At 37.9% G+C, this 27,592-nt stretch overlaps 1 protein-coding gene across 6 annotated transcripts in view; it reads right to left on the bottom strand.

The window, feature by feature from the left end:
* The window catches only part of FRMD6 (FERM domain containing 6), a 241,852-nt gene that overhangs the window by 34,599 nt on the left and 179,661 nt on the right, over positions 1-27,592 (bottom strand). For 4 of the 6 annotated variants that reach the window (XM_040477130.1, XM_040477128.1, XM_040477133.1 and 1 more), the window contains one exon: positions 4,050-4,294. In XM_040477130.1, the coding sequence (XP_040333064.1) occupies positions 4,050-4,148 (99 nt within the window). In that variant the 5' untranslated portion in view covers positions 4,149-4,294. Of the gene's footprint in view, positions 1-4,049; positions 4,330-27,592 lie in introns of those variants that run through there. The other 2 variants (XM_040477131.1, XM_040477129.1) reach the window with 2 other exon arrangements.

Here is a 27,592-nt window from a genome sequence, read left to right as displayed (position 1 = left end):
TACATTTTAGCTGATTGTGAAATTTTTCAAGTTCTTTAACCTTCAGGAGCAATGGAGCTTTAAAAAGTGCTATAGGGTATATGAAGTATTAAGAATAAGAATTAAAATATTATCTAAAAATATCCTCTATATGGACCTTTTTAATAAAAAAAAAACATTTGGTCCTAAATGTCAATGGTTATTGAGCAATCACATTTAAAATATATTCCAGGGGCATCTGGGTGGTTCAATTGGTTAAGCATCCAACTTCAGCTCAGGTCATGATCCCGTGGTTTGTGGGTTTGAGTCCTGCATCGGGCTCTGTGTGGACAGCTCAGAGCCTGGAGCCTGTTTCCAATTCTGTGTCTCCTCCTCTCTCTCTGCCCTTCATGCTTATGCTCTGTCTCTCTTTCTCTCAACAATAAATAAATGTTAAAAAAAATTTTTTAAATATATTCCAGAAAAAAAAAGAATTGTTTACCTTAGTTTTAGTGAACAAGTATAAAACTCTTGGCCACTATTTATATCACTCAAAAATTTTGTGGCTCTTACATTTACCATAATTTTATTTCCAAAATTTTCCAAGTTGCCATATTTAGTATTTATCTGATGATTAAAATCATTTAAAACAGCCCCTACTAGTTCAACCTCATGGAGAAACGAGAATGATCAGATACTAAATATACCTCACATGTAGAAAGACAACATTCTATCAACTACACGTCAAGGAATAAACCATCTTTGTGTAAAAAATATTTAGAAATGAAGAAAAATATGAAACCATTGATAAAACTGGTTTTGTTACAGTTAATTTGCTGTGTTACAGCCATACAAATAACATTTGCTATTTTATGAATGCAGAGATAACACTCGGAAGGAAAAGGCAGAGCTCTGGCAGTCCTGCACTGGTTTTCCAGCAATGAGGGGCCTCCATACTACTTAACTGAGTCCCTCCTCCCTCCTTTGTTCAATCACTTGCTAGAGAAGGGTCTGGACATGGCAGCGGGGTCTACATGCCCTGGAATAAGAAGATCTCAACAGGCCCACAGGGGGTTCGGATTCTCTATTTGAGTTCCATTAACAGAGCTCCCAAATGAAATGCACAAACATAGCTCAAAGAAATTAAAACAAGCGCTACTCTGTTAAGTGCTCACATACTGAGCAATGCTCAGCTGCCACACACTACAATTAACAGTTTATTCATGTTACATCTTTAAATCCTTACAACGACCCTGATGAGGACAGTAAGATCATCTCTACTTTACAGATGAGGAAACTGGAGCAAAAAAACCAACTTGCCCAAGGCTGCAGAGTATGTCAAGGAGTAGAGATTTCAACTTCAGTCCCTGTGACTCTAAAACCCTCCTTTTTTTTTTTTTTTTTTAAATGTTTGTTTATTTTTGACAGAGAGAGAGAGAGAGACAGAGCATGAGCCAGGGAGGGGCAGACAGCGAGGGAGACATAGAATCTGAAGCAAACTCCAGGCTCTGAGCTGCCAGCACAGAGCCTGACGAGGGGCTCGAACTCACCAACCGCAAGATCATGACCTGAGCCGAAGTCGGATGCTCAACCGACTGAGCCACCCAGGCACCCCGACTCTAAAACCCTCCTTAATGATGATGATGTGTGGCTGTACAATTCATGATCACAGTCCTGCCCATCCTGTAGGGATATTACACTAATGTTACAAAATAAGGAAAGTGAAGAGATGTAACATGAATCTCTGATGAGGAATTAAAGTAATAATAGCAGCTACTATGTAAGTGTTGGGAATGATGCTATGCACTAACAATATACACAATTACATAGTATGATTGTAGCATGGTTGTTATTCATAATTATCTTCCTTAGCTGAGATTTTAGGACAAGTTAATCTCTTTGAAAATTCTAGCCGGCTCTCGGTATTCTTCATGAAGCCAGATTAGTCTTCCTTCCACTCACCTGAGGTCAGTAAGGTTTTGTTCCGTATCCTGTATGTGCGCATAGATGCACACATGAACACAAGGATATACAACCCTCTGGGTGGGAACATACAAATGGAACTGAGAGAAGTTTCTTAACTTCTTATAGCTTAGGCTATATGCCCTGGATTTTGAATTTTAAAAAAATTTAGTATCTTTATATAACTGTATATAAAAACTGAAATAGCATATTCACCTGTATAAGCAAAATTACATTTTATATATTTTGACCATGACCACACTGAAAAAGATAAGCTGCCAAGTTTTATTAGATTAAAAAAAAAAAAACCCAAATGTTGTAAAAATGATAGCCTATCACTTCACATATTCAAAAACAACTTTGGGTACCCTGAATAGCAATGTTGCTGATGAACAGAAATTCTGCCCCACAGATGATAAAATTCATCCAAGAGGTAGGTTTGATGCTCAGACAATTCCTATAAGCAAAAACGAGGTTATATTAGTAAATCAAGAAACTAAAACCCAGAAACTGTGGTGGTTGTCAGAATAAAACCAAAATAATTACGGTGATAAGCAGAGCCATTTCCTGTGTAAATTTTGTAATGAAGCTATTTAAATGCCATATATATTCAGTATAACACTTAGAAATATTCTTTTATATAGCAATTGGGTTAACAAAGAAAACTAAGGGGTGCCTTGGTGGCTCAGTAGGTTAACCATCTGACTTTGGCTCAGGTCATGATCTCGCAGTTCGTGAGTTTGAGCCCCACACTGGACTCTGTGCTGATAGCTTGGAGCCTGGAGCCTGCTTCAGAGTCTGTGTCTCTCTCTCTCTCTGCCTCTCCCCTGCTCATACTCTGTCTCTGTCTCTATCAAAAATAAAGATCAAAGAAGAAAAAGAAAAAGGAAAAAAAGAAAACTAATTTAAGGCATTGCACTGAGGCAATATTTTTCCTAATTCCATCTGAATACAATCAGTAAAAGGAAGAATATGAAAGTCGATAACAGGGAGAGGAGCTGAAAAGTGCTAGGCATGATTCTGATTACCATAAAACTGTTTGGCAGTGTCTACCAAAGCTAAACACAGGTATCCTTTATGATTCACAGTTCTGCTCTTAGGTGAGGCTCAGAAATGTATACACATGTGCATATACATAAAATGCTCTTAACACTTTTACTCATAGTAATAGCCTAATACTTACAACAACCCAATATCCATCAACAATAAATGGATAAACAAATTGGGCATATTCATACAATGGAATATTACACAAGAATGAAAAAGAATCAGTGTTATGTGCAATAACATAAGTGAATTTCATAGGCCAAGTTGACTGAAAGAAGCTACATATAAAACAAAACATACCATGTAATTCCAGCTGCATGAAGTTCAGAAATAAGCAAATTACTCTATAGGGGAGGGAATACTTATTACCCTTTGGGTAGAGATGACTGACAAGGAGAAGTCATAAAAGATCTTTCTGGGGTGCTGGAAATGTACCGTATCTCAAGCTGGATGATGGTTATAGGGGTGTATACACTTGTAAAAATTCTCTGAGCTGCATGCTTATGATTCCTATACTTTGCTGTATGTAGATTATAACTCAGTTTTAGAAGTTAAGAAAAACAGTACCATATTCCTCAATGTCCAGGTCAACTAAGAGAGTTACCCTTGACTCATGAACCATAGCAACAGCTTAGTGCTCAAGTGCACAGCCTGTCCTTAAAATTGGCTAGACTTAGGCTACGATTAATGATCAAGATGCATATTAAGAAGCTAGCAATTATTACCATATCATGTGTGTGACAACTCAAAAACATTTAAAAAGCAAAATCATATTATAGATTAATAAAAATTTATATTTCAAGACACAGTTTTAAAATAGCAAGGTGTTTGTTTTTCTATAATATAGTAACCAAAATTCTGTAATTCACCGCCCCCCCCCGCGGCGCCCAGGTGAAAGAATATTGAGGGCAGTTGCTCTAAAGCCATAATTCAAAGTTTGTAGACAACTTTAACCCCCCAATTCTGTCACATTATTAATGGTCTCATTCTGTAGTGCTCTCACCCTTCACCAGGTAATAACTTGAATGTGGCCACTGGTGGGAACAGGACGTTCAAACATTTCTAAAGTCGAATCTACTTACATTTATGATGATGTTCAGAGATTCATCGTTGGGAAGGAAGATACACACACTCCGGCGGTCTTGCATGACTCTGTTGTTGTGGAAATTCAATTTGTTCATCGTGTTGTGGGCTCTCCAGTGGTCAGGGCTGGGCTCCGAGTCCTCGGCAATTCCTCTGGTTCCGAGCACTCCAAAGCCAAACTCCGTTCCTCATCACACGCCCTACGGGAGAAGCAGCGTGATGTTCCACTACGTAGGTTTCATAGCTGTAAAAAAGCCCAAAAGCCAGCCATAAATGAAGGCAGTGAGACTGGTGAGGAGAGAGACAGGGACATGAGCAGCAGTACAACTGTTTCTGTTGGCACAAAGACAGCACGTCTCAACGCAAGGGCTGCCTGCTTTAATAAATGAGAACTCACTGAAATTCATTCTGTATTTTGCCCACTATCAACTCTTTCAAAACTTTCATTCATCGTCATGAATTAAACATAGAGCCAATGAGCGCCTCATACATTTGAGGCTGTGCTGTGCACTCCAGGGCTCACAGAAGCAGAGAGAGCCTGCCTTTGAGAAGTTTCCAGTCTCGCATGGGAGATAACAAAGGGTTCCATAAACAAACAGAATGACAAACCAGCAACAACAACAAAATTCTCAATCTTTTTTCCCATCGCAAACTCAAATAAATGCCTTGGCTCTTACATCACATTCCTTCTTTAACTGCTGTGGTCTGGCTTTCACTTCCTTCACTTCACCACCATGGCTCTGCCAAAGGAAGCCAGTGACCTCCAGACCATCAGCAGAATCTGGGATTCACTTCAACCGATCTCTCTTACCAAGGTTAAGCCCTCCTGACAACTTTTTTTCTCCCTGAGGTTTTATGGTGCTGCTCTCCCTCCCAATTCTTTAACCTGACAATGCAAACAATTTTTCTGTTTCTTTTCACCAACCAATTAATGCCTAGAAATAACAAAACTGTATCTATCAAACCATGTTTGTATATAAAAGGAACTGTGGATTTTGTAGATACCCTCTCATATCTATTCAGTTTATTAAACACATTTTTAAATTTCTCTCAGGTTTTCAATATATGCAATTTTTTTTGCAAGTAATGAAGATTTTATCTCTAATCTTCAACACTCACACCCTTTGTTTCATGTCTTATTGCATTGGCAAGACTTTGCAGAATAATTTTAAAACGGCAGGGGATATATTCTACTTTTAATGGGTGTGTCTACTTTTTCATATATTATTGCTAATATGACACTATTCAGCCAAGATTAAGACTAGTTGCTTCTCAAACAGTAAATATTTTTCCCCAATAGTAATTATTTATATTGTCTCTTTCCAGCTATATTTGTATGATGCAGAAAAGAATTTCTAAGAATACAAAATTGTTTTGCCAGAGAGTATAACCACACATTTTTCTTTCTTTTTTTATCATCACTTATATTCAACACCAGTGCTCATCACAAGTGCCCTCCTTAATACCCATCATCCATCTAGCCCATCTCTCACCCACCTCCCACCATCAACCCTCTATCATTAAGAATCTCTTGGGGTTTGTTTCCCTCTCTCTTCTTCCCTACCCCCCTTCCCATATGTTCATCTGTTTTGTCTTTTAAGTTCCACATGAGTGAAATCATATGGTATTTGTCTTCCTCTGATTGACTTATTTTGCTTAACATAATACACTCTAGCTCCATCGACGTCATTGCCAATGTGTGTAATACCCCCCCCCCCCCCCCAACACACACACACACCATCTTCTTTATCCATTCATCAGCTGATGGACATTTGGGCTTTGTCTGTAGTTTCGCTATTGTTGATAATGCTGCTGAAAACCTTGGGGTACATGTACCCCTTTGAATCTGTATTTTTGTATCCTTTGGGTGAATACCTAATAGTGTAAATGCTGGATCGTAGGGTAATCCTAGTTTTAGTTTTTTGAGGAACCTCCATACTGTTCTTCCGAATGGCTGCACCAGTTTGCATTCACACCAAAAATGAAAGAGGGCTCTCCTTTCTCTGCATCCTCACCAACATCTGCTGTTTCTTGTGTTGTTAATTTTAGTCATTCTGACAGGTGTGAGGTGGTATCTCATTGTGGTTTTGATTTGTATTTCCCTGATGATGAGTGATGTTGAACATGTTTGCATGTGTCTGTTAGACATCTGGATGTCTTCTTTGGAAAAGTGTCTATTCATGTCTTCTGCACATTTCTTAACTGGGTTATTTGTTTTTTGGGTGTTGAGTTTGGTAAGCTCTTTATAGATTTTAGATACTAACCTTTTATCAGATATGTCATTTGCAAATATCTTCTCCCATTCCATAAGCTGCCTTTTAATTTTGTTGATTGTCTCTTTCACTATGCAGAAGGTTTTTATTTTGATGAAGTCCCAATAGTTCACGTTTACTTTTTTTTCCCTTGCCTCCAGCAATGTGTCTAGTAATAAACTGCTCTGGCCAAGGTCAAAGAGGTTGCTGCCTGTGTTCTCCTCTGGGATTTTGATGGTTTCCTGTCTCAAATTTAGATCGTTCATCCATTTTGAATTTATTTTTGTGTATGGTGTAAGAAAGTGGTCCAGTTTCATTCTTCTGCATATCGCCGTCTAGTTTTCCCAACACTATTCATTAAAGAGACCGTCTTTTTTCCATTGGATATTCTTTCCTGCTTTGTCGAAGATTAGTTGATCATATAGTTGTGGGTCCATTTCTGGCTTTTCTATTCTGCTCCACTGTATCTATGTGTCTGTTTTTGTACCAGTACCATACTGTCTTGATGACTACAGCTTTGTAATATAGCTTGAAATCCGGGTTTGTGATGCTTCCAGTTTTGTTTTGTTTTTTTCAGGATTGCATAAACTGTGTAGATTGCTTTGGGTAGTTTAGACATTTTAACAATGTTTGTCCTTCTAATCCATGAGCATGGAATGCTCTTCCATTTCTTTGTGTCCTCTTCAATTTCCTTAGGCGTAAGTATTCTATAGTTTTCCGAGTACATAACCACACAGTTCTAACAGAAAAGCTACTGTCAGTGCTCACATAAATCAACGCATAAATGAGATATAATCTGGTCTATTTGCTTAAGGCTAAATGTCCATCTGTTATGAGCAGGAAGATGGGAGAGAATATAATCTTATATGGCACTATGAGTAAATACAAACTAGCATTTCTTTTTAAAGTATGAATAAAATGCCACCAACAATGAAGCTACTTAAATTAAATAAAAACAAATGGTAATCTTACATACAGTATTTCCTTATTAGGAAGGTGACCGAAAGCCCCCTTACAAGTATTCTGTTTTTCTTAAAGGATAATAGCAATTGTTTCACATTAAGATTGTAGCCAGCACGTCACCCTATAGGGTCACTGGAGGTCAACACTGAAGTTTATGTCCAGTACGGGATGGTTAGCCCATGTGTTATATGACCACAAACTAAGTACACGCCAAATCCAATCACTGGTCTGAGAGATACACACTTGCAGTTCAACAGTTCCAAAGCACCAATTGGAAGACCCATTTTGGCTGCATCAGAATCACTTCAGTGTCTGTAAGAAATACAGAATCCTGAGTGCAGTGACATTTCTACTCACTCAGAATCTCCCAGGTCAGGACTCAGGAACCTTAATCTTTTAAAAAAAAGCCCCCAGGTATTTCTGACACATAGTCATGTATAAAGACCGCACTTGAGTTAACAGAAGGAAGGTACTGAGCAAACAGTTGAATATAATACTTTCATAGCATACACTGGGAAAACATCATGAGGTACAGAATGAGGAATAAGCAACATATAAGGACTTCTGAAAAGTACTCAATATTTTCAAAGGTATAAATTCCTAAAACAGGTCAAATTTTTGCATTAGAACACTCCCCTGAAAAGTGTTACTAGGTGACCTAGGGATAAATAAGTTGGAGAAACAGGGGACCCTATATATACCTTCTCCGAAACAAAGTGTTAAAGGCTCTGAGGAATACTGCAGGCAACTTCCTAAATCTGTTTAACTTAATATTTCTCATATTTACTTGGTCACCAAATACTTTCCCCACCTCTAAGACTTATCTATTAAGGTCCTATAGAATAATATTCTTAAACATACTATTTGAGAAATATGGTTGTAAAACAATTTCCTTGTCAATTTCATGGCAAATTTTTTTCCTACATATTGATCTATTCTAATACTTAGGTCTCCTTTCTGCTATTAAAATCTTTTCAAGAAGAAATACTAAGCTATGACTAAACGCATCTTATTTAAATTCAAACCCTTAAGTGATATTAATCCAGTGTAATTCTTATTTAAATCTACACTTCAAATTGAGTTATTCCTATAATTTTCCATTCCTAATTAAAACAATTAAAAGAGGGATATTTCTACTAACCTACTTTCTAGAATTTAAAAAATAAACTAAGGAAAAAAACATCTTCTGGTGTTTGAGATGTTTCTAGAGCTTCATTAAAATAATTTTCAAATTTCATTTGAGTACAATTCTTACTTATTTTATGATTCAAATAATGTAATAAAAAAAGGACTGGAAGAGGATTACTGAAGAAAAATTAATGAAAAGCAGAGTCTTTAAGAAGCAGCACTGCCTAATTGCTGCCTTTTGTGCTTTGAGGATGGCAAACTAAAATGTCCTAAAAGAGAGATAGGATTACGTTTTTATTTTACCCAGGACTGCATTAAAACTGATTAAAAGATTCCAGTGAAACAGCAAAATGCCTATGTCTCTAATACACTCCAGTATAAAATTTAATCTGAAATTGGACATTCCTAGGGAAAAGAATTAGGCTAAATTTATACCTATTTGAGTTGTTGAAATTAGCCTGTGAGCCATTGGCTACCTCTGCTGTGTCCTCAGCTAAGTCCCAACTCCGCCCCAGGAGGGCACATTTCCTACTCCAGGCAGTCCTTTTCTGCCCAGTGATCTTAGGCTAGATTACTGATTTTAAGACAGGTATCCATGAACATACCATGTTGTAGGATCAGATTTCCAGGCAACAAAAACACATCTTTAATAATGATCAAACCCCACATCCTGTCGTCTTTATTAATACCCAATTTACAAATAAAATTTGTTAAGCTATTAGATTCCCCCACTTGAATTTTAAACCCACGTTATTATAAGTCCCTTACTTCCTGATAAACTGCACTGGGTAGTTACTTTGTTTCTTTTAAGAAACAGGAAGCTACCATCTGGTATGTGTGTATGATGAATAGGGATTTTCTTTTTTTTTTTTTTTTTTTTTTTTTAGAAATTATTAGAATTAACCTTTAAAACTGGGTCACCCCAGAATGAAAGTATGACCTTTAGTTTATTATCATGCATCAATAATGGTTATTAGTTGTGATAATATAGCACACTCATGTAAGATGTTACCAACAGGGGGAAGTGGGTACATGTGGGTATGTAGGGACTCCTATACTCTTTGCAACTCCTATATTATTGAAAGTATTCTAAATTAAAAAGGTTAATTAAAAATAAAAGAACTAGGTTACCAGAAATTTCCAACACACATAATATAGTCTCACTCTGAATGGAAGCAAAGGAGGATTCTCAATTCTGAGACTGTCACCCTAAAAAAACTGAAAGGTGGTAATGTGCTATGGTGATTACTGTAAGGCAAGCATGGTTAGTAGTCATATTTCAACGGTCAATAAGGTATCTTTACTACCTAACAAAAACAAGATGAAAAATTATCTTGGAAAGCTGGATCACAAAGAGCCCTTTTAATTTAATGACTATACATTTAGGAAGCTCAAGTTACACACACAGTATTGTATTTATTTGCTGAAAAGCAGAATACAACAGCAATAGAAGACGTGCCCCTGCATCCTTGAGTTTGAAATCTAGTCAGGAACATACCACTGACAAGAAACTTAAGATGATGATATTGCCTCTGCTTCCCAAGAACACATGTATCCTGACGGATAACTCTCATGGGATGACATAATAGCGGACAGCATTAAGTATATGAATACTGTGGCTAGTATCATTTTGGCATAAATAGTATATGGTCTTTCAATGTATGGTATCCTAAAAGTGATATCAAAGTGCCTTTGGTAAAATGAGTTGGGTTTTTTCCTCATCATTTATTCATTCATTCATTCCATGTATATACATTGAACACCTACAATGTACTGTTGTCGTAAGCACTGAGTATATAACACTGAACAAAACAAATATCCTGTGATGGTGGAGAAAGACAAATATATAATGTAGATGGTGATATGTACTGTGAGGAAAAATAAACTTAGAGTAGATGACAGAGTTGATGGAGATCAGATGGTAGTGTAGATGCTATTTCATACAGAGTAATCAGGGGAAGCATCTCTGGTAAGTAGATATATGAACTGATAACAGAATTAAGAGAGGGATGCCATTTTCTTCCTTCCTTCCTTCCATTTATCCATCCATCCATGCCTCCATCCATCCACCTCAGGAAGACTTTTCCAAATAGAGGAAACAGCAAATGCCAAGGTTCACCTACTGTTCAGAAAAGGCACTGATTATAGCTAACATTTAGTACACACTTACTATGTGCCAGGTGCTCCTGTTAAGGACTTATGCTACATTAAATAAAACTGTAAACTCTTTGCCATGCTTCCCATTAAGAGATGGGATCTATTTCCCCTTCCCTTGAATTTGGGCTGGCCCTGTGACTGACTCATATTCAGTTAGAAATTCTGCTTCATGGATGACTCATTTGTGCGAATACACTGTTATTCCAAAGCACTATCTTTACACTAACAGTTCGGTAGTGTATGTTTCTTGTCTGTCTCCCCTACTCAGACTTCATTTAACCTCTGATTGGCAGGTGTAGTATATGCTCATTAAGTGAGGGATGTTTCACTTACTACATACATGTCCTTGGACAAGGAAGATTCTATAGCAGGGTTTCTTAACCTTGGCATTATTGACATCATGGGTAAAATATGCTTTGCACTGTGGGACATCCTGTGCATTGTAGGACGTTCAGCAGCATCCTTGGCCTCTACTCACTAGATGTCAGGAGAATCCCCCCACCTCCCAGTTGTGACAATCCAAAATTTCTTTGGACATTGTCGAATGCCCCCTTGGGCAAAAATCCCCCACTGTTGAGAACAAGTTTCCTTAGAGTCATTACTTTTTAGCATCCAGTTGTTTTTTAAAATACATACACATTTTGTTTTATTGCACTTTGCTTTACTGGACTTCACAGATGATGTTTGTGTGTGTATGGTTTTATTTGCTTGTTGACAAATTTAAGGTTTGTGGCAAATCTGGTTGGCACCACTTTTTCAACAGCATTTGCTACCTTTGTGTCTCTGCATCACATTTTGGTAATTCTCACAATATTTCAAACTTTTTCATCATTATTACATTTATAACGGTGATCTATGATTAAAGATCAGTGATCTTTAATGTAACTATTGTAACTTTGGGGGAGGGGCGCCATAAACTGTGCCCAGATAAGACAATGAATTTAATCAATAAATGTGGGTGCTCTGACTGCTCCACCAACCAGCCATTCCCCATCTCCCTGGCCTCTCCATTCCCCATGAAACAATATTGGAATAAGGACAATTAACAATCCTACAATGGTCTCCAAGCGTTCATATGAAAGGAGGAGTTGCACGTCTCTCACTTTAAATCAAAAACTAGAAATGATCAAACTTAGTAAGCAAGGCATGTCAACAACCAAAATAGGATGAAAGCTAGGCCTCCTATGCCAGTTAGCCAAGTTATAAACACAAAGGAGGAGTTACCGAAGGAAAAGTGTTATTCCAGCGAACACACAAATGATAAAAAAGCAAAAAAGCTTTACTTAGAGGTCTGGATAGATCAAACTAGCCACAACATTCTTTTAAGTCAAAGAGTAATCCAGAGCAAGGCCTTAACTCTCTTTAAGTCTGTGAAGGCTAAAGGAGCTGAGGAAGCTGCAGATGAAATGTATGAAGCTAGCAGAGGTTGGTTCATGAAGTTTAAAGAAAGAAGCCATCTCCATAACATAAAAGTACAAAGTAAAGTAGCAGGTGATGATGTAGAAGCTGTAGCAAGTTATCTAGAAGATCTAGCTCAGGTGGCTACACAAAACAGATTTTCAGTGTAGACAAAACAGCCTTCTATTGGAATAAGATGCCATCTAGGATTCTCATAACGAGAGAGGAGAAGTCAATGCATGCCTTCAAAGCTTCAATGGACAGGCTGACTCCTCTCCAGGGGCTATTGCAGCTAGCAGGTGACTTTAAGGTGACTTTAAGCCAATCCTCATTTAGCATTCTGAGAATCCTAGGGCCCTTAAGAATAATGCTAACTCTACTCTGCCTGTCCTCTATAAGTGGAACAACAAAGCCTGGATGACAGCCCATCTGTTTACAACATGGTTTATGGAATATTTTAAGCCCACTATTGAGACCTACCACTCAGGAAAAGATTCTTTTTAAAATATGACTGCTCATTGACAGTACATCTGGTCACTCAAGAGTTCTGGTGGAGACGTACACTGAGATTAATGTGCTTTCATGCCTGCTAACACAACATCCTTTCTAAAGCTCATGGATCAAGGAGTCGTTTCGACTTCCAGGTTTTATTATGTAAGAAATACTTCCCATAAAACTAATGTTACCATGGATAGTGAGTCCTCTGATGGACCTGGGCAAAGTCAACTGAAAACCTAGAAAGGAGTCACCATTCTAGATGCCATTAAGAACATTCGTGCTTCATTGGAATAGGTCAAAATATCAATAAGAACAGGACTTTCGAGGCAGCTGATTTTAACCCTCATGGATGACTTTGACGGGTTCAGTGGAGGAAGTAACTGCAGAGGCAGCAGAAATAGCAAGAGGACTAGAATTAGAAGTGGAGTCTGAAGACGGGACTGAATTGCTGCAATCTCAGGATAAAACTTGAGCGGATGAGGAGTTGTTTCTTATAAATGAGCAAAGAAAGCAATTTCTTGAGATGGAACCTATGCCTGGCGAAGATGCTGTGGCAATGACAACAAAGTATTTAGAATAGGATACAAGTTCAGTTGATAAAGCAGCAGGAGTGTTTGAGAGGACTGACTCCAATTTTGAAAGAAGTTCTACTGTGGATAAAATGCTATCAAACAGCATCGCATGAGAGAGAGAAACTGTTCATGAAAGGAAGAGTAAACTGATTTGGCAAACTTCATTGTCATATTGTAAGAAATTGCCACAGTCACCTCAACCTTCAGCAATCACCATGCTCATCAGTCAGCAGCCATCAATGCAGAGGCAAGACCCTCCAGCAGCAAAAGAATTACGACCTGATAAAAGCTGAGATGATAATTAGCATTTTTTAGCAATAAAGTATTTTTAATTTAGGTGTGTATATTTTTAAGACATAACAATATTGTGTACTTAATAGACAACAGTATAGTGTAAACATAACTTTTATATGACCTGGGAAACCAAAAAGTTCATCTGACTCACTTTATTGCAATATTCACTTTTCTGCAGTGGTCTGAAACCTAACCTGTGATAGCTTGAGGTAATGATGTACGAGTAATATACAAGTTAGAATAACTGCATTTGAAATGTAGTTATTGAATTGATAAAAATGATAAGCTTGTAAAGTGGGGATATAGTAAGAGGTAATATGATGTGCTACTTAAGAGCATGGAGAGATTGCCTGGATTTGGATCCACCTGAAACACCAGAAACCCAGGTGCCCGTGGGCAAGTCTCTTTACTTCTTCGTGTCCATTTTTCTCACCTCTGAAATCAAATTGTCGTGAAGATTATTAAATTGGCTACTCATTTACTACCAGGTAACATTATTGATATCATATTACGGAAAGTAAGTGGAAGAATGGCTTTTTGTGTAATACGTGGTGTTGAGTTCTAAAAGAAATCGTGTTTTTCTCTTGTTCGTAGCTAATAGATTATTTCATTTCTATATTTAATGATGACATTTGCTAGACACACCGTGGGGCTGGGAATGGCAAAGCACCTTCCAATTAAAGTGGACTCGAATTGGTGCCAACTAATACTTACCATACTCTAAGGAATAAAACTATGCAGCCAGTCCTACAAATGTTTGTACCTTTGACCCAATAATCTGACTTCTGGGGACAAAATGTGTAAGAAGGAAACAACCAAAACACATCACACTTTTGATCAAAATTACTCACTGAACTATTATCCATCAGAGTAAAAACTGGGAAAAAAACTAAATAGTCTAACAACAGGAATGGATTAGTAAATTATAGTACATCAGTAAAAAGTACCATTTATTGAACACATTCTTCCCGAATCACAAATACCCACTGTAGCCCCAAATTACTCTTTAACTACATTTTCAGAATAGAACTAGCAGGAATAAAGAAAGCCCCTAAATCAAATAGGTACAAAGAAAGACAGACAGTAAAAAGACAGTAAGACAAGGAAGGAAGGAAGGAAGGAAGGAAGGAAGGAAGGAAGGAAGGAAGGAAGGAAGGAGAAAGAAAGATAGAAAGAAAGAAAGAAAAGGAAACAAAACAAAATGAAACAGGGAGGGAAGGGGGGAGGGAAGGAGGGAAGGAGGGAGATCCAGAGTATTCTGTTAGTCGGACAGCATGTAAACTAATCGGAATTTGAGTCCTCCAGCACTTTGTTTAAGTATGCTCCTTCTTGTCTCTCACATCATTTCTAAATTCTGGCCTTAGAGACCTTAAAATCTCTATTAACACAGTAGGAACAATAGGAAGTAATACAATTGTATTTTAAGTTAAATGCTAAAGTGTGTGGTAAAAAGAAGGTTGTATCTGGATTTGTGGAAAGGCTGTGAACAGAGGGAAGTGCAGCACAGAGGAAAAATGTCACAGAGGGAGGTAAAATGGCTTGTATGCAGTGGGGAGAAAAAGAAAGGATTACAAGGGTGTAAAGTCATACAGATAAGGGCCCCGGCTAGGGAGGCAGGACAGAGGACCGAGCCCCTCAAAAATTCAGTGTTGCTGTCCCATGATGCAAACTCAGACTGGACAGATGAGAAATCAGGCTGTGGAATGTTCCCCTGAATGATAAGGCATTTCCTTCAGTACCCTGACCAGGTTTCTGAGGAGACTCAGAATGAGGAAAAGACAGTCTCTTCAGTAAACAGGGCTGGGAAAACTGGATGGCTATAGGCAAAAGAATGAAACTGGGACACTTTCTTACACGATACAGAAAAATAAACTCAAAATGCATTAAAGACCTAAATGTAAGACCTGAAACCATAAAACTCCTGGAAGGAAACTTAGGCAGTAATTTCTTCAACACTGGATTTAGCAACATTTTTCTAGATGCCTCCTAAAGCAAGGGAAACAAAACAAAATTAAACCATTGGGACTACACCAAAATAAAAAGCTTTTGCCCGGTGAAGGAAACCATCAACAAAACAAAAAGACAACCTAATGAACGAGAAAAGGTATTTGCAAATGATATATCCAGTAAGTGATTAATATCATATATAATGAACTTGTGCAACTCAACACCAAAACCCTCAAATAATCCAATTAGAAAATAGGCAGAGGACCTCAATAGACATTTTCTGAAAGAAGTCATATAGTGATGCTCAACATCACTAATCATTAGGAAAATACAAATCAAAACCATGAGATATGACCTTATACCTGTTAAAATGGCTAAAATCAAAAAGACAAGAAATAACGAGTGTTGGCAAGGATGTGGAGAAAAAGGAACCCTCATGCACTGTGGGCAGGAATGCAAACGGGTACAGCCACTGTGGAAAAGAGTATGGAGGTTCTCAAAAAATTGAACATAGAATTACCCTATGACTCTGTAATTCCACTACTGGGTATTTACCCAAAGAAAACAAAAACACTAACTCAAAGGGTGCAGACATGCACCCTTCTGTCTGTTGCAGCACTATTTACAACAGCCAAAATATGGAAGTAGCCCAAGTGTTCATCCACAGATAAGTAGATAAAGAAGATGTGGTACATATGCATACAATGGAGTAAAAGCCACAAACAGGGATGAGATCTTGCCATTTGCAAAAATATGGATGGACCTCGGGCGTATTAAACTAAGTGAAGTCAGTCAGACAGAAAAAGCCAAATACCGTATGATTTCACTTATGTGTAGAATCTAAAAAACAAAACAAACAACCAAAAAGCAGAAATAGATCCAAAAATACAAGAACTGGTGGTTGCTAGAGGAAAAGGGGGTGGAGGAATGGGCAAAATGGGTGAAGGAACATGGAATGAACAAGTCACAGGTATAAAAGGGACAGCATACCGTAAAAGCATTGTATAGTGACAGAGGATAGCTATACTTGTGGCGTACATAGCATAACGCAGAAACTTGCCGAATCACTATGTTGTACGCCTGAAGTAATGTAACAATGCATGTCAACCATACTTCAATTAAACAGAAAAAGTAATGGGATCTTTACAATTACTTTAGGTATTTCAAAACCCCTGATAAAAGCTGGTGTATTTATCCATGGTAATATTTCAAAGAAAACTAAAAGATCATTCACTTAAGTCATTTTCATACCAGTTTTCAAGTGCTTATTTTGATGGCACATTTGGTTTTACCCGCCAGATTTAAAAAATGAAAATTCACTTTGACAGACAATCTTTTCATAAGGCCCAAGGAAGGTGGGGGAGAGGAAGGGCGACAAAAATGATCCCAGGGGTCGAAAGGCTGTGATATAGTTGCTACATATACACTTAAAAATAATCTTAGTTACAAAAAATGAATATATATTCTTCCTGTGTCTGGTCTACCATTCTAGTGCCTTTCTCCTCTACCATACATCGTCACTGTACTCTCTCCCTTGGATTTCTAGCTGTTCTGTCTTGTTTCACTCTTCAAGTCCGCCACCCCCTCAATGCTGCCAAGGTGACCTCATGAAACTGCACATTCAATTTTGCATCTCACATCCCAGCTCACACATTCTTTCATGCCACAGCACTTCCACAGGACAACTCCTAAACTCGAAGGCACAACCTTTCACCTTCGCGTTGCATCCAGCCTCCATGTGGCCGTTCTGTCAACTCGTGTTGTACATTACTACAGTTGTTTTCCTCAGAGTTCTCTGAACAAGTCTTACTGTCATATGCCTATGCTTTTGACCATCCTGTTCCCCCTGCCTAGATATCCTCCCTCACATAGTATTCACCCACGTCCAAAAGAACAAGAACAAAATACCGTATCTTCGTTCTCCCCAGAAAACTCAAGATACTTGTCCGGGAAGCATGCCTCCACATGGCTAGGCAGCTGAGGGGCATTTCACTTGCACTCTTATCACCCTTGTCCTTGTTGGCAAGTTGTCCCCCCCACAGAGAACTGGAAAGTCCTCCAGGATAGGATGAATGTCTGTGGTAGGCAGAGACATTGGGTCTCTAATAGGTACACAGCAGGACGCAATGAGTAAATTATTTATCAATTCACCAGAAATGTGAATTCTCTAGCAATTAAGATTAAATTTATGTTTTTAAAGAAGCGCTCTCCAATCCCCACCCTAGAAATGGGGGTCAGTATTGGTCACAGCTTCTTGAATATTTTCTGCATGTTAGTTACAGAAGAAAAGGTGCGTATTTTTCCTCATCTTTAAATGTGATAGCCAAACATAAAGGAAAATAATCTCCAAAACTATCAACAAAATACAGTTTCTAGGAAAGTCTCCCTGTATATCAAGTTAAGCTAACTTATGTGAAAGCAAATATATAAAAAGATACATTGGGTGGGATGCATTATATTGTAAGTACCAAAAACATCAAACTGAAACTTGAACTCTGTAACCAAATTGCCTGGGTCTGACTATTAGCCATCTACTTCCTAGCTATGTGACCTTGGACAAATGCCTTTGTCTCTTTCTACATCTCAGCTTCCATATCTGTAAAATGGGAATAACAACAGTAACTACTTTAAAGGATGATATAAGGTATATGGTATACACTACAGACATGTTAACTATTAGTAGTTAGGCTAGTTAAATGCTATAAGGGAAATTTATAAAAACCAAAGTAACTTGAAGGCAACAAGCAGGATGAAAGGGCCCGTGGGTGGTTTGATGTGGTAGTTTGAGATGTCATCCAGAACCTAGTTTCCTCTTGGTACCTTGGAATCACTCCACTTTAAGGCTTGCTTCTCTCAGAGTGGCCAAATAAACCAGAATGCGGAGGCAAACAGGAGTAATGATACTAATCCTAACTGAATGTCTCAAGTCACCAGCACGCACCGCCCCCCCCCCCCCCCCCCCGTCCTCCCGACACACACTCAATATAGGGCAGGGGCCTGCACGTAGATTAGCTGAGGCCACCCAGGGCTCACCTCTAGAGCTAGAGGTAGGATCAACTTCCCCTCAAGTACATAGACACCAAAACAAAAAGCTGAGTACATTTGGAAAGCCTGGGAGATGAGGGGAGATGCTAGATAGGCAACCAAGAAGAAGAACAAAGTCAAGGGTAAAATTCATGAATTTTAAGCCAGAGAAACTTGATTTTGCATAGCCATCTGTATTCAAAAGTCATATCGGGTTTAGCAACCAGGCACAAAAATTCCTTTCAACCAAGATGGATTTCTAGCATGACATCGCCAACAAAAAGTGCTGTTCTCAGGGAAAATCCTCCAACTTAGAAGCATCTGCTTCTAATTTCCACAATGAAATCTTTGATTCCTTCATTCATGGGACTTGCGCTCAATTCTCTCTGACAGTGGAACTGCAATTTTCTTGATAATGATTTTGCTGTGAAATTCTCATTATCTGGTAGAAATATAGAAATCCTTATATTACATAGGAACCTTAACATTAACTTTACTTATTTTTCCTCTGAAATATTTTTTTTTTCCAAAGAGACTTTAGCACCCCTAAGAAAGATTGAATTAAGGATTTGGAAAGTTTCTAGCTTTAACACTGCAGAAGGACTTTTCATGTTATTAAACCGTTTTTAACAACAACAAAGTAAACACACACACCAGAGAGGTAAAAGTCCATTGACAGAATAAATAAAATACGGTACATTAAGGCAATTCAGCAGTGAACATTAATGAACCACAGCCACACGTGAACAACTGTGAATCTCAAAGACAATGGTTCAGTGAAAAAACAAGTTACAAAAGAATATATACAATTCATCAAAATCAGGTGATGAAACAATAACTCATTCAGGGATACAGAATACATATTGGTAAAACTGTTAAGAAAGGTAATGAGTAAGTTCAAAATGGTGCTGGATGGGGTAGTCTGGGAGCAGGAGATGTCTTCAGAAAGGGACAGGAGCTACAAAGGAGCTAGAGAATTATTTTTCTTATACTTGATAGTGGATATAATGGTGTTGATTACTATTACTGTTTAAAATGTACACAGACATTATAGGCATTTTTCTATGTGTGTATTTCATAATTAAAAAAATTATCAGAGGTACTGTTGTTGAAAATGCTGTGAACAACTACATATTGGTGACTAAACTTGAAAAAGATATATAAAGTATGACATGTATGCAATCCTGTTAAAATAAATAGCCTGTTACTTTTTTTTTTTTTAATTTTTTTTTTCAACGTTTATTTATTTTATTTTTGGGACAGAGAGAGACAGAGCATGAACGGGGGAGGGGCAGAGAGAGAGAGGGAGACACAGAATCGGAAACAGGCTCCAGGCTCTGAGCCATCAGCCCAGAGCCCGACGCGGGGCTCGAACTCCTGGACCGCGAGATTGTGACCTGAATAGCCTGTTACTTTTAACATAAATTGAATCCTTTGAGGATCCTATGCAAAGACTTTACAGCAAACTAAAATAATCTTTATAAAATATTATTGTACCCACTACATAAGTGTTTTCATGGCCCAGAAGTGGGAAAAAGCCTTAGATATTCTGGTGTTGTTAATGAATTTTTACAGTATTTACAAGTTAGTAGTAGGCATATGTATTAATTTCTAAGATTCTATCTACTACTAAATGGAAATAATAACACAATAGAAGAACAACCAAATGAAAATTTGACCACTGTATCAGATCTCACAGATGATCTACTCCAATCCCTTAATTCAATTTTACTTTGTAAGTTTATTCATTCATTTTCGAGAGCCAGCAAGCGAGAGCGCGCACAAGCGAGGGAGGGGCAGAGAGAGAGGGAGACACAGAATCCGAAGCAGGCTCCAGGCTCTGAGCTGTCAGCACAGAGCCTGATGCAGCGCTCAAACTGACAAATTGTGAGATCACAACCTGAGCTGAAGTCGGACACTTAACCGACTGAGCCACCCAGGCGCCCCCCAAGCCCATACTTTTATAGGTGAAGAAACCAATGTGGTGAGAGAATGATCTGCCAAGATAATACCAGTTAGTTTTAGGTACCCAGTATCCTTTTTTCCCCCCCAGGATTTTTCTTCTCTAAATTCTGTTCAAAAACTCCCATGAGTAGGAAACAATTTAATTTAATCTAGTCTGTCTTCAAAAAGTTCATTTTTGATATGAAGTTAAGAAATATGTTAAAACGATTTACTAAAGTGAATGTACTCAAATGCTAATAAGACCTGCCTTCCACCCTGACAGTTGTAGCATTATATGTAAAGAAGTTTACGAAGCCAGAAAAAGAGTTTGAGGTGCTAGGAATCCAATTTTTACCTTGATACACATAAATGATGGGCTGCAATTACTTTGTTAACCAGACACACCCGAAAGAGTAGCATTTGCATCAGGGCACACCCTCACACATGTGCCCATACTGTTCATGTGCCAAACGTGCAGAAGGGCATGAAGTAAACCTCATGGGTCCAGGTACTGTTTACAGTAAAAGATCAAAAGCACAATCTACAGACTTCAAAGTAAGCAATTCCTCTGGACATTCTAACAAGGCTTCATACTGCTACAAAAGTTCTTATTCAACACCTCTTTGGGGGTTTTGCTGTGAGTAAGGTAGAGACAAAGTTGTCACATAAACTTATAAAGATATCTGAAAATACCAATTTAAAAAGTCAGAGAAAACAACTATTACTATTATTATTATTATTGTTGTTGTTTTTTTTTTTTTTTTAGTGAGAGAGAAAGAGAGAGCACACATGTGCACGCACAAGCAAGGGAGGGGCAGAGACAGAGACAGAGAGAGAGAGAGAGAGAGAGAGAGAGAGAGAGAGAGAGAATCCCAAGCAGGCTCCATGCCCAGTGTGGAGCCCAATGTAGGGCTTGATCTCACAACCACAAGAGCACGACCTGAGTTGAAATCGAGAGTTGTATGCTCAACTGACTGAGCCATCTGGGAACCCCAACAATGATTATTTTCATCATTAAAAAAAAAAGTCTAAAACTCTGACTTACAGTTTTAAAAGTCCTTGCTTCAGAAAACTGATGAAAATGTTCATTTTATATAGGGCTTCCCAGTTATATATAGCTACCCCATCCCCCTGGGGCATCATCCAGTCATTAGCTAATCTCCAAGGAGACTGAGGTGATTTGTGCTATTCTGGAGAAACACAAATCCAAGACTGTTAAGACGGATGTGAGGAACATCACTGGGAGCCACGGCTGCATCCCTTAGGTTTTCTCCAAGGTAACCTTCAATCAGAAGTTGGCTCTCTTTTATCCGTCATCCAGCATTTAATTCCCTTAGCTTACTTGTAGAAGATAACCACCATAAATTTGCCAGGTCCATCAAGTGTGAAATCTCATTTTCAAGTAGTATTTACCTATATAGTAATATTCTATTTCCCATACACCAACTCACAGACCTTGTTTCTAGAACTCTTCTCAACCAGGTTTTGAAATAAGAGACCAAAGCCAACTTGAGTGTTACCTTATATCCCAAAGAGAATAGAAATAAAAGTCATTTAACAGTGAATCTCTGCACTCTCTGGTGAAGTCCACACTGTCCAACAGTGAGTCACTGAATAGCCCAGTCAAGTTGTCTCCATTTGACCTACCTGTTCATCGGATTTTCTGGTTCTGTGATGTGCATCCCTCTGCATACCGCCAAAAGACAACATTCCTCCTGATACTAATCATCCTCTAATGCTGTGAGAGAGACTTAAAAGCCTGATTTTTAAAGGGTGTGGAGGAAGGAAATCAGAATTACAAGTTACCCTACAGTGACAGGGTTAATCCTCCATGAAAAATGGAACCACAACTCAACGTTGAAGTTAAAAACAAACCAATCAAACAAAAAACAGAAACCAACCTATCTCTGTTTAGTATTGCTTTTTTTTTTTTTTTTTTTTTTTTAATGGCTCTAATCATCCTGGAAAGGCAGCTAGTCTTGAGGCTGACCTACAGACTATTATCCTGAATAAACCAAAAGAGCAGACTACTCCAAGGTCAGCCATTCTTCATGGCAGGACTACTGCCCAATACCAGTGGTCCATCACTGTCCTCCTACTGCCTTAATTCTACCAAGAAAATGTTATATACTGCCAGCAAATGCCATAGAATCATTATCACCTCAGATCCAGAGGCAAAACTATTCAAGTATTCAAAAAGTCCTCATTAAGAGATGAGTGCCTATTTTCCTTCATGACCTTCACATTTGGAAAAGTGAATTAAGAAAATACGTTGTTGGTACTAATCATGGGCTCTCTAGGGAACGCTGGATGAAAATTCTTTTTCAGATAAGATTTGAAAAGTTGTAGGTTGTCTGCTGGTAACCCTCGATACAGTTGGCGATAATGAAGAGACAAAATCCTGAAAATCCTTCTAAGGAGTCTTTCAAAAACATCTTCCAATTGCGTTACTCTGTCTGGAATTTGGAAATTACTTGCTCCTAGAAGTCATGACAGTTTAAGAAAAATCTACAGTTAATATTACACTTAATGGTGAAAAAGTAAATGGTTTTTCCCTAATATTGGAACAAAGCAGGTATGTCTGCCCTTTCGACTCAAATTCAAAGTTGGAAGACTTAATATCTGATTTTTCAGACTTACTGTAAAGAGTACATACATTACTTAAAGCAGTGTATATTTTTACTTTTTTTTAAGTTTATTTTGAGAGAAAGAGAGCATGTGTGCATGTGTGAGCAGAGGAGGGGCAGAGAGAGAGAGAGACAGAGAGAGAGAGAATCCCAAGCAGGCTCTGTGCTGTCAGCATGGAGGCCCATGTGGGGCTCAATCTCACAAACTGTGAGATCATGACCTGAGCTGAAATCAAGAGTCAGACGCTTAATGATAGCCACCCAGGTGCCCCTAAAGCAATACAATATTGGCCTAAAGATATGTCAGTTGATGGAATAAAGAGTCCAGATACAAACCATATATCAAAAGTCATTTGATTTTTGATAAAGGTGCCAAGGTACTTTACTGAGGGAATAAACTTAGAATTGATTTCGACCCTAATACAAAGATTAACTTGAATCACAGATCCAAATATAAAGGCTAAAACTGTGAAACTTACAGAAAACTTCTAGGAGATCTTTGTGATCAAAAATTTTTTTAAAGGAAAAATTGGACTTCTTTACAATTAAAATTTCTGCTCTTTGCAAGTCAGTTTAAAAATGGCAATGCAATCCTCAGACTGAAAAAAATATTTTTAAACATTTATCTAATTAAAGACTTACATCCAGAATACATAAATAGCTCTTACTAACAGAAGAAAACTCACTCAAAAATATGGCCAAAAGATTTAAACAGTGACTTCCCTGGAAAAGATACACAAATGGCAAGTAAGCATTTGAAATGATGCTCAATATTATTAGTCATTAGGAAAATGCAATTAAAAACTACAGTGAGGGGTGCCTGGGTGGCTCAGTTGGCTGAGTATCTGACTCTTGACTTAGGCTCATGTTATGATCCCAGGGCTGTGGGATCAAGTCCCACATTGGGCTCCATGCTGAGCATGGGGCCTGCTTGGGATTGTCGCTCTCTCTCCCTCTGTCCCTCTCCCATACTCACACATGTGCGCTCTCTCTCTCTCAAATAAAAAAATAAAAAACAAACTACAGTGAGATACCACAATGCACACCCCTAGAATGTTTAAAATTGAAAACACAGAGAATACCAAACCTTGGTGAGAATCTGGAGCAACTAGAACTCTCAGACACTGCTGGTGAGAATGTTAAATGATATAACTACTTTGGAAAACAATTGATAGCTTCTTATAAGGTCAAACATTCATTTATCATAGAACTCATTCTTAGGTACATGAGTAAGATAAATGAAAAGATACATCCACCAAAGACTTACACTTGCAACCCTTATCAAAATACCAATAACACTTTTCACAGAACTAGAACAAATAATACCAAATGGAACCACAGACTCCAAATAGCCAAAGTAATCTTGAAAAAGAACAAGGCTGGAAGCATCACCATCCCAGATTTCAAGATATACTACAAAGTTGTAGTAATCTAAACATAGTAATCTATGGTACCAACATAAAAACAGACACATAGATCAATGGAACAGAATAGAGTCCAGAAATAAACACATGCTTATATAGTCAATCTATCACAAAGGAGGCAAGAATATACAATGAGAAAAAGACCATCTCATCTCTTCAATAAATGAATGGTGCTGAGAAAACTAGAATGTTACATGCAAAAGAATGAAACTGGGCCACTTTTTAACACTATATACAATAGGACTAAGGACCTAAATGTGAAGCCTGTAACCTTAAAGCTCCTGAAAGAAAACATAGACAGTAGTTTCTTGGACATCAGCCTTAGCAACATTTTTCTAGATATGTCTCCTGAGGCAAGAGAAACAAAAGCAAAATGAAACTACTGGGACTATACCATATCAAAAGCTTTTGCACAGTGAAGGAAACCATCAACAAAACAAAAAAGGTGACTTAATGAATGGGAGAACATATTTGCAAATGATATACCAGAGAAAGAGTTCTATCCAAAATATACAAAGAACTCATACAACCCAACATCAACCCCCCAATAATCCAATCAATCAAGAATGGGCAGAAGACACGAATAGATATTTTCCCAAAGAAAACATGCAGGTGGCCAACTGACACATGAAAAGATGCTCAATGTCACTAATCATCAAGGAAATGCACATCAAAGAAATATCAGCTTATACCTGTTAGAATGGCTAGATTCAAAAGACGAGAAGTAAGTGTTGGTAAGGATGTAGAGAAAAAGGAATCCTTACGCACTATTGGTGGGAATGCAAATTGGTAGAGCCACTGTGGAAAACAGTATGGAGGTTCCTCAAAAAGTTAAAAACAGTTTAAAAAAAAAAGCTATTATGACCCAGTAATTCCACTACCGGGTATTTACCCAAAGAAAACAAAGACACTAATTCAAAAAAATATATGCACCCCTATGGTTGTTGTAGCATTATTTCCAATAGCCAAGTATGGAAGCAACCCAAGTTCCATCCATAGATGAATGGATAAAGAAGGTGTGGTATATGTGCACAATGGACTATTACTCAGCCATAAAAAAAAAAAAAAAGAATGAAATCTTGCCATTTGCAAAAAATATAGATAGACCTAGAGGGTAGAATGCTAAATAAGATAAGTAGGACAGAGAAAGACAAATACTGTGTGATTTCACTCACAGAGAATTTCATTCATGGAATTTAAGAAACAAAACAAACAAAGAAAAAACAAAAAGAGAGAAACAAAAAACCAGACTTTTAAATACAGAGAACAGGGGAGCCTGAGTGGCTCAGTCAGTTAAGCTTCTGACTTTGGCTCAGGTCATGATCTCACGGTTTGTGAGTTTGGACCCTGCATTGAGCTCTGTGCTGGCAGCATGGAGCCTGCTTCGGATCCTCTTTCTCCCGGTCTCTCTGCCCCTTCCCTTCTCTCTCTCTCTCTCTCTCTCTCTCTCTCTCTCTCTCTCACTCACTCTCTCTCTCTCAAAAATAAACAAACACTTAAAAATAAATAAATACAGAGAACTGGTGGCTGCCAGAGGGGAGGTGGGTGGAGGGATGGGTGAAATAAATACAGGGAATTAAAAGTACACGTCTCTTGATGAGCATTGAGAAATGTATAGAATTGTTCTATTATATTGTACACCTGAAACTAACGTAAAATCATATATTATCCGTGAATAAAAATTTTAAAAATATAAATGAACTGGTGTGCCTCAAATTAAAAAAAAATTTATACAGGAACGTTCATAGTAACTTCATTCATAATAAACTTCCATTCCCAACTGGAAACTATCCAAATATCCATTAATAGCAGATGAATGAACAAGTTGTGACAACTTAATATTACCCAATTAAAAAAAAAAAAACCAAAAACTTGATATATGCAACAAAATGCATGAATCCAGAAAGCATTATGCTAAGGGACAGAAGCCAGATACAAAAGCAAAGCACAAAAAAACTACAGGTCACATGATTCGATTTACATGAAATTCTATAAAAGGCAAAACTAAAGATCAGTAGTTGTCATGGATAACTGGGGTGGGAGGAAGGAGAAAAAGGAGAAAGTGGTGGAAGAGAAGAGGACTAACTAAAAAGGGGCTGAAGAAAACTTTTTGGCATGACAAAAATGTTCTATATCTTGACTTTGACACTGGTTACATAATTCTACACATTTCTCAAAAGTTACCAAATTATCTACTTAAAATTTGTGAACTTTATTTTTACTGCATGCAATTTATATAACTAAAGATTTGATTTAAACAAATTTAATGAATCTACATGTTCATTGAAGCGCCTTATGTGTTTAAGTAACACCACATTACTTCAAACCCTTTGCTGCATGATGCAGGTATTCACAAAAGTGATACAATTATTACCTAAACTGGCTAAACCCATGGCTTCAGAAAGTTTAAACTTGACCTTAAAAATTGAAAGGCAGGAATTCATGGTGATTTGGAAAAACACTACAATTTTAAATGATACTAAGTAAAACCAAAAGTTAGGGCCTTTTGATGTTTACCAATGGTATCACCTGGTAAGAATTCCGGAGAGATAAAAGAAAATTTCTTGTTAAACAAAAATAGCACAGCAGAGTTTTAAACAGGTAGCATTTCACATATCACATGGTTTAAGTGTTCACTGGTTTGTCTGTCTCCCTCATCAACCAGGCTCTAATTTCCAGAGGACAGGTCCATGCCTTGGTCATCATTGAATTTCCAGCAAAATGCTCGGCATATAAATAAGAGTTGAATGAAAGAAAGATTTGCAGATGTTCTCATGCTAAATTCGGGTTCATTTACACAGTCCACATGTCTAAAACTTCCTACAGAAAGGCCTGTAGTATGTTTCCATAAAACACTAGCACTTAAAGATTATAATGTTCTAAAGGGAAATCAATCGAATGTATTTAATGTCTCACCTTTAAATGTACAATGTGCCATCATTCCAAAAACACCTTTATTCTGATTTTCCTTTATTAACCAATCCTACAAATTACTAGAGGTTTTTTCAAGGTAACAGCTGCTCTGAACAAAGGATTAATAGTGTGAAATTTTATGCACGCCTTGCTGTCTTCTAATAAAATCCAATGATCAGGAATTTTGTGTCAAGTTAAATGCATTATCACAGGAAGTACAATATGTTTGAAAAGACTACCCTAGGGGCGCCTGGGTGGCGCAGTCGGTTAAGCGTCCGACTTCAGCCAGGTCACGATCTCACCGTCTGTGAGTTCGAGCCCCGCGTCGGACTCTGGGCTGATGGCTCAGAGCCTGGAGCCTGTTTCTGATTCTGTGTCTCCCTCTCTCTCTGCCCCCCCCC

Source organism: Herpailurus yagouaroundi, unplaced genomic scaffold (assembly GCF_014898765.1).
Source record: "Herpailurus yagouaroundi ecotype Mexico unplaced genomic scaffold, PumYag 141, whole genome shotgun sequence".
NCBI lineage: Eukaryota > Metazoa > Chordata > Mammalia > Carnivora > Felidae > Herpailurus > Herpailurus yagouaroundi.
The sequence above is the reverse complement of the archived record's forward strand: the minus strand, read 5'-3'. Positions and strand labels throughout refer to the sequence as shown.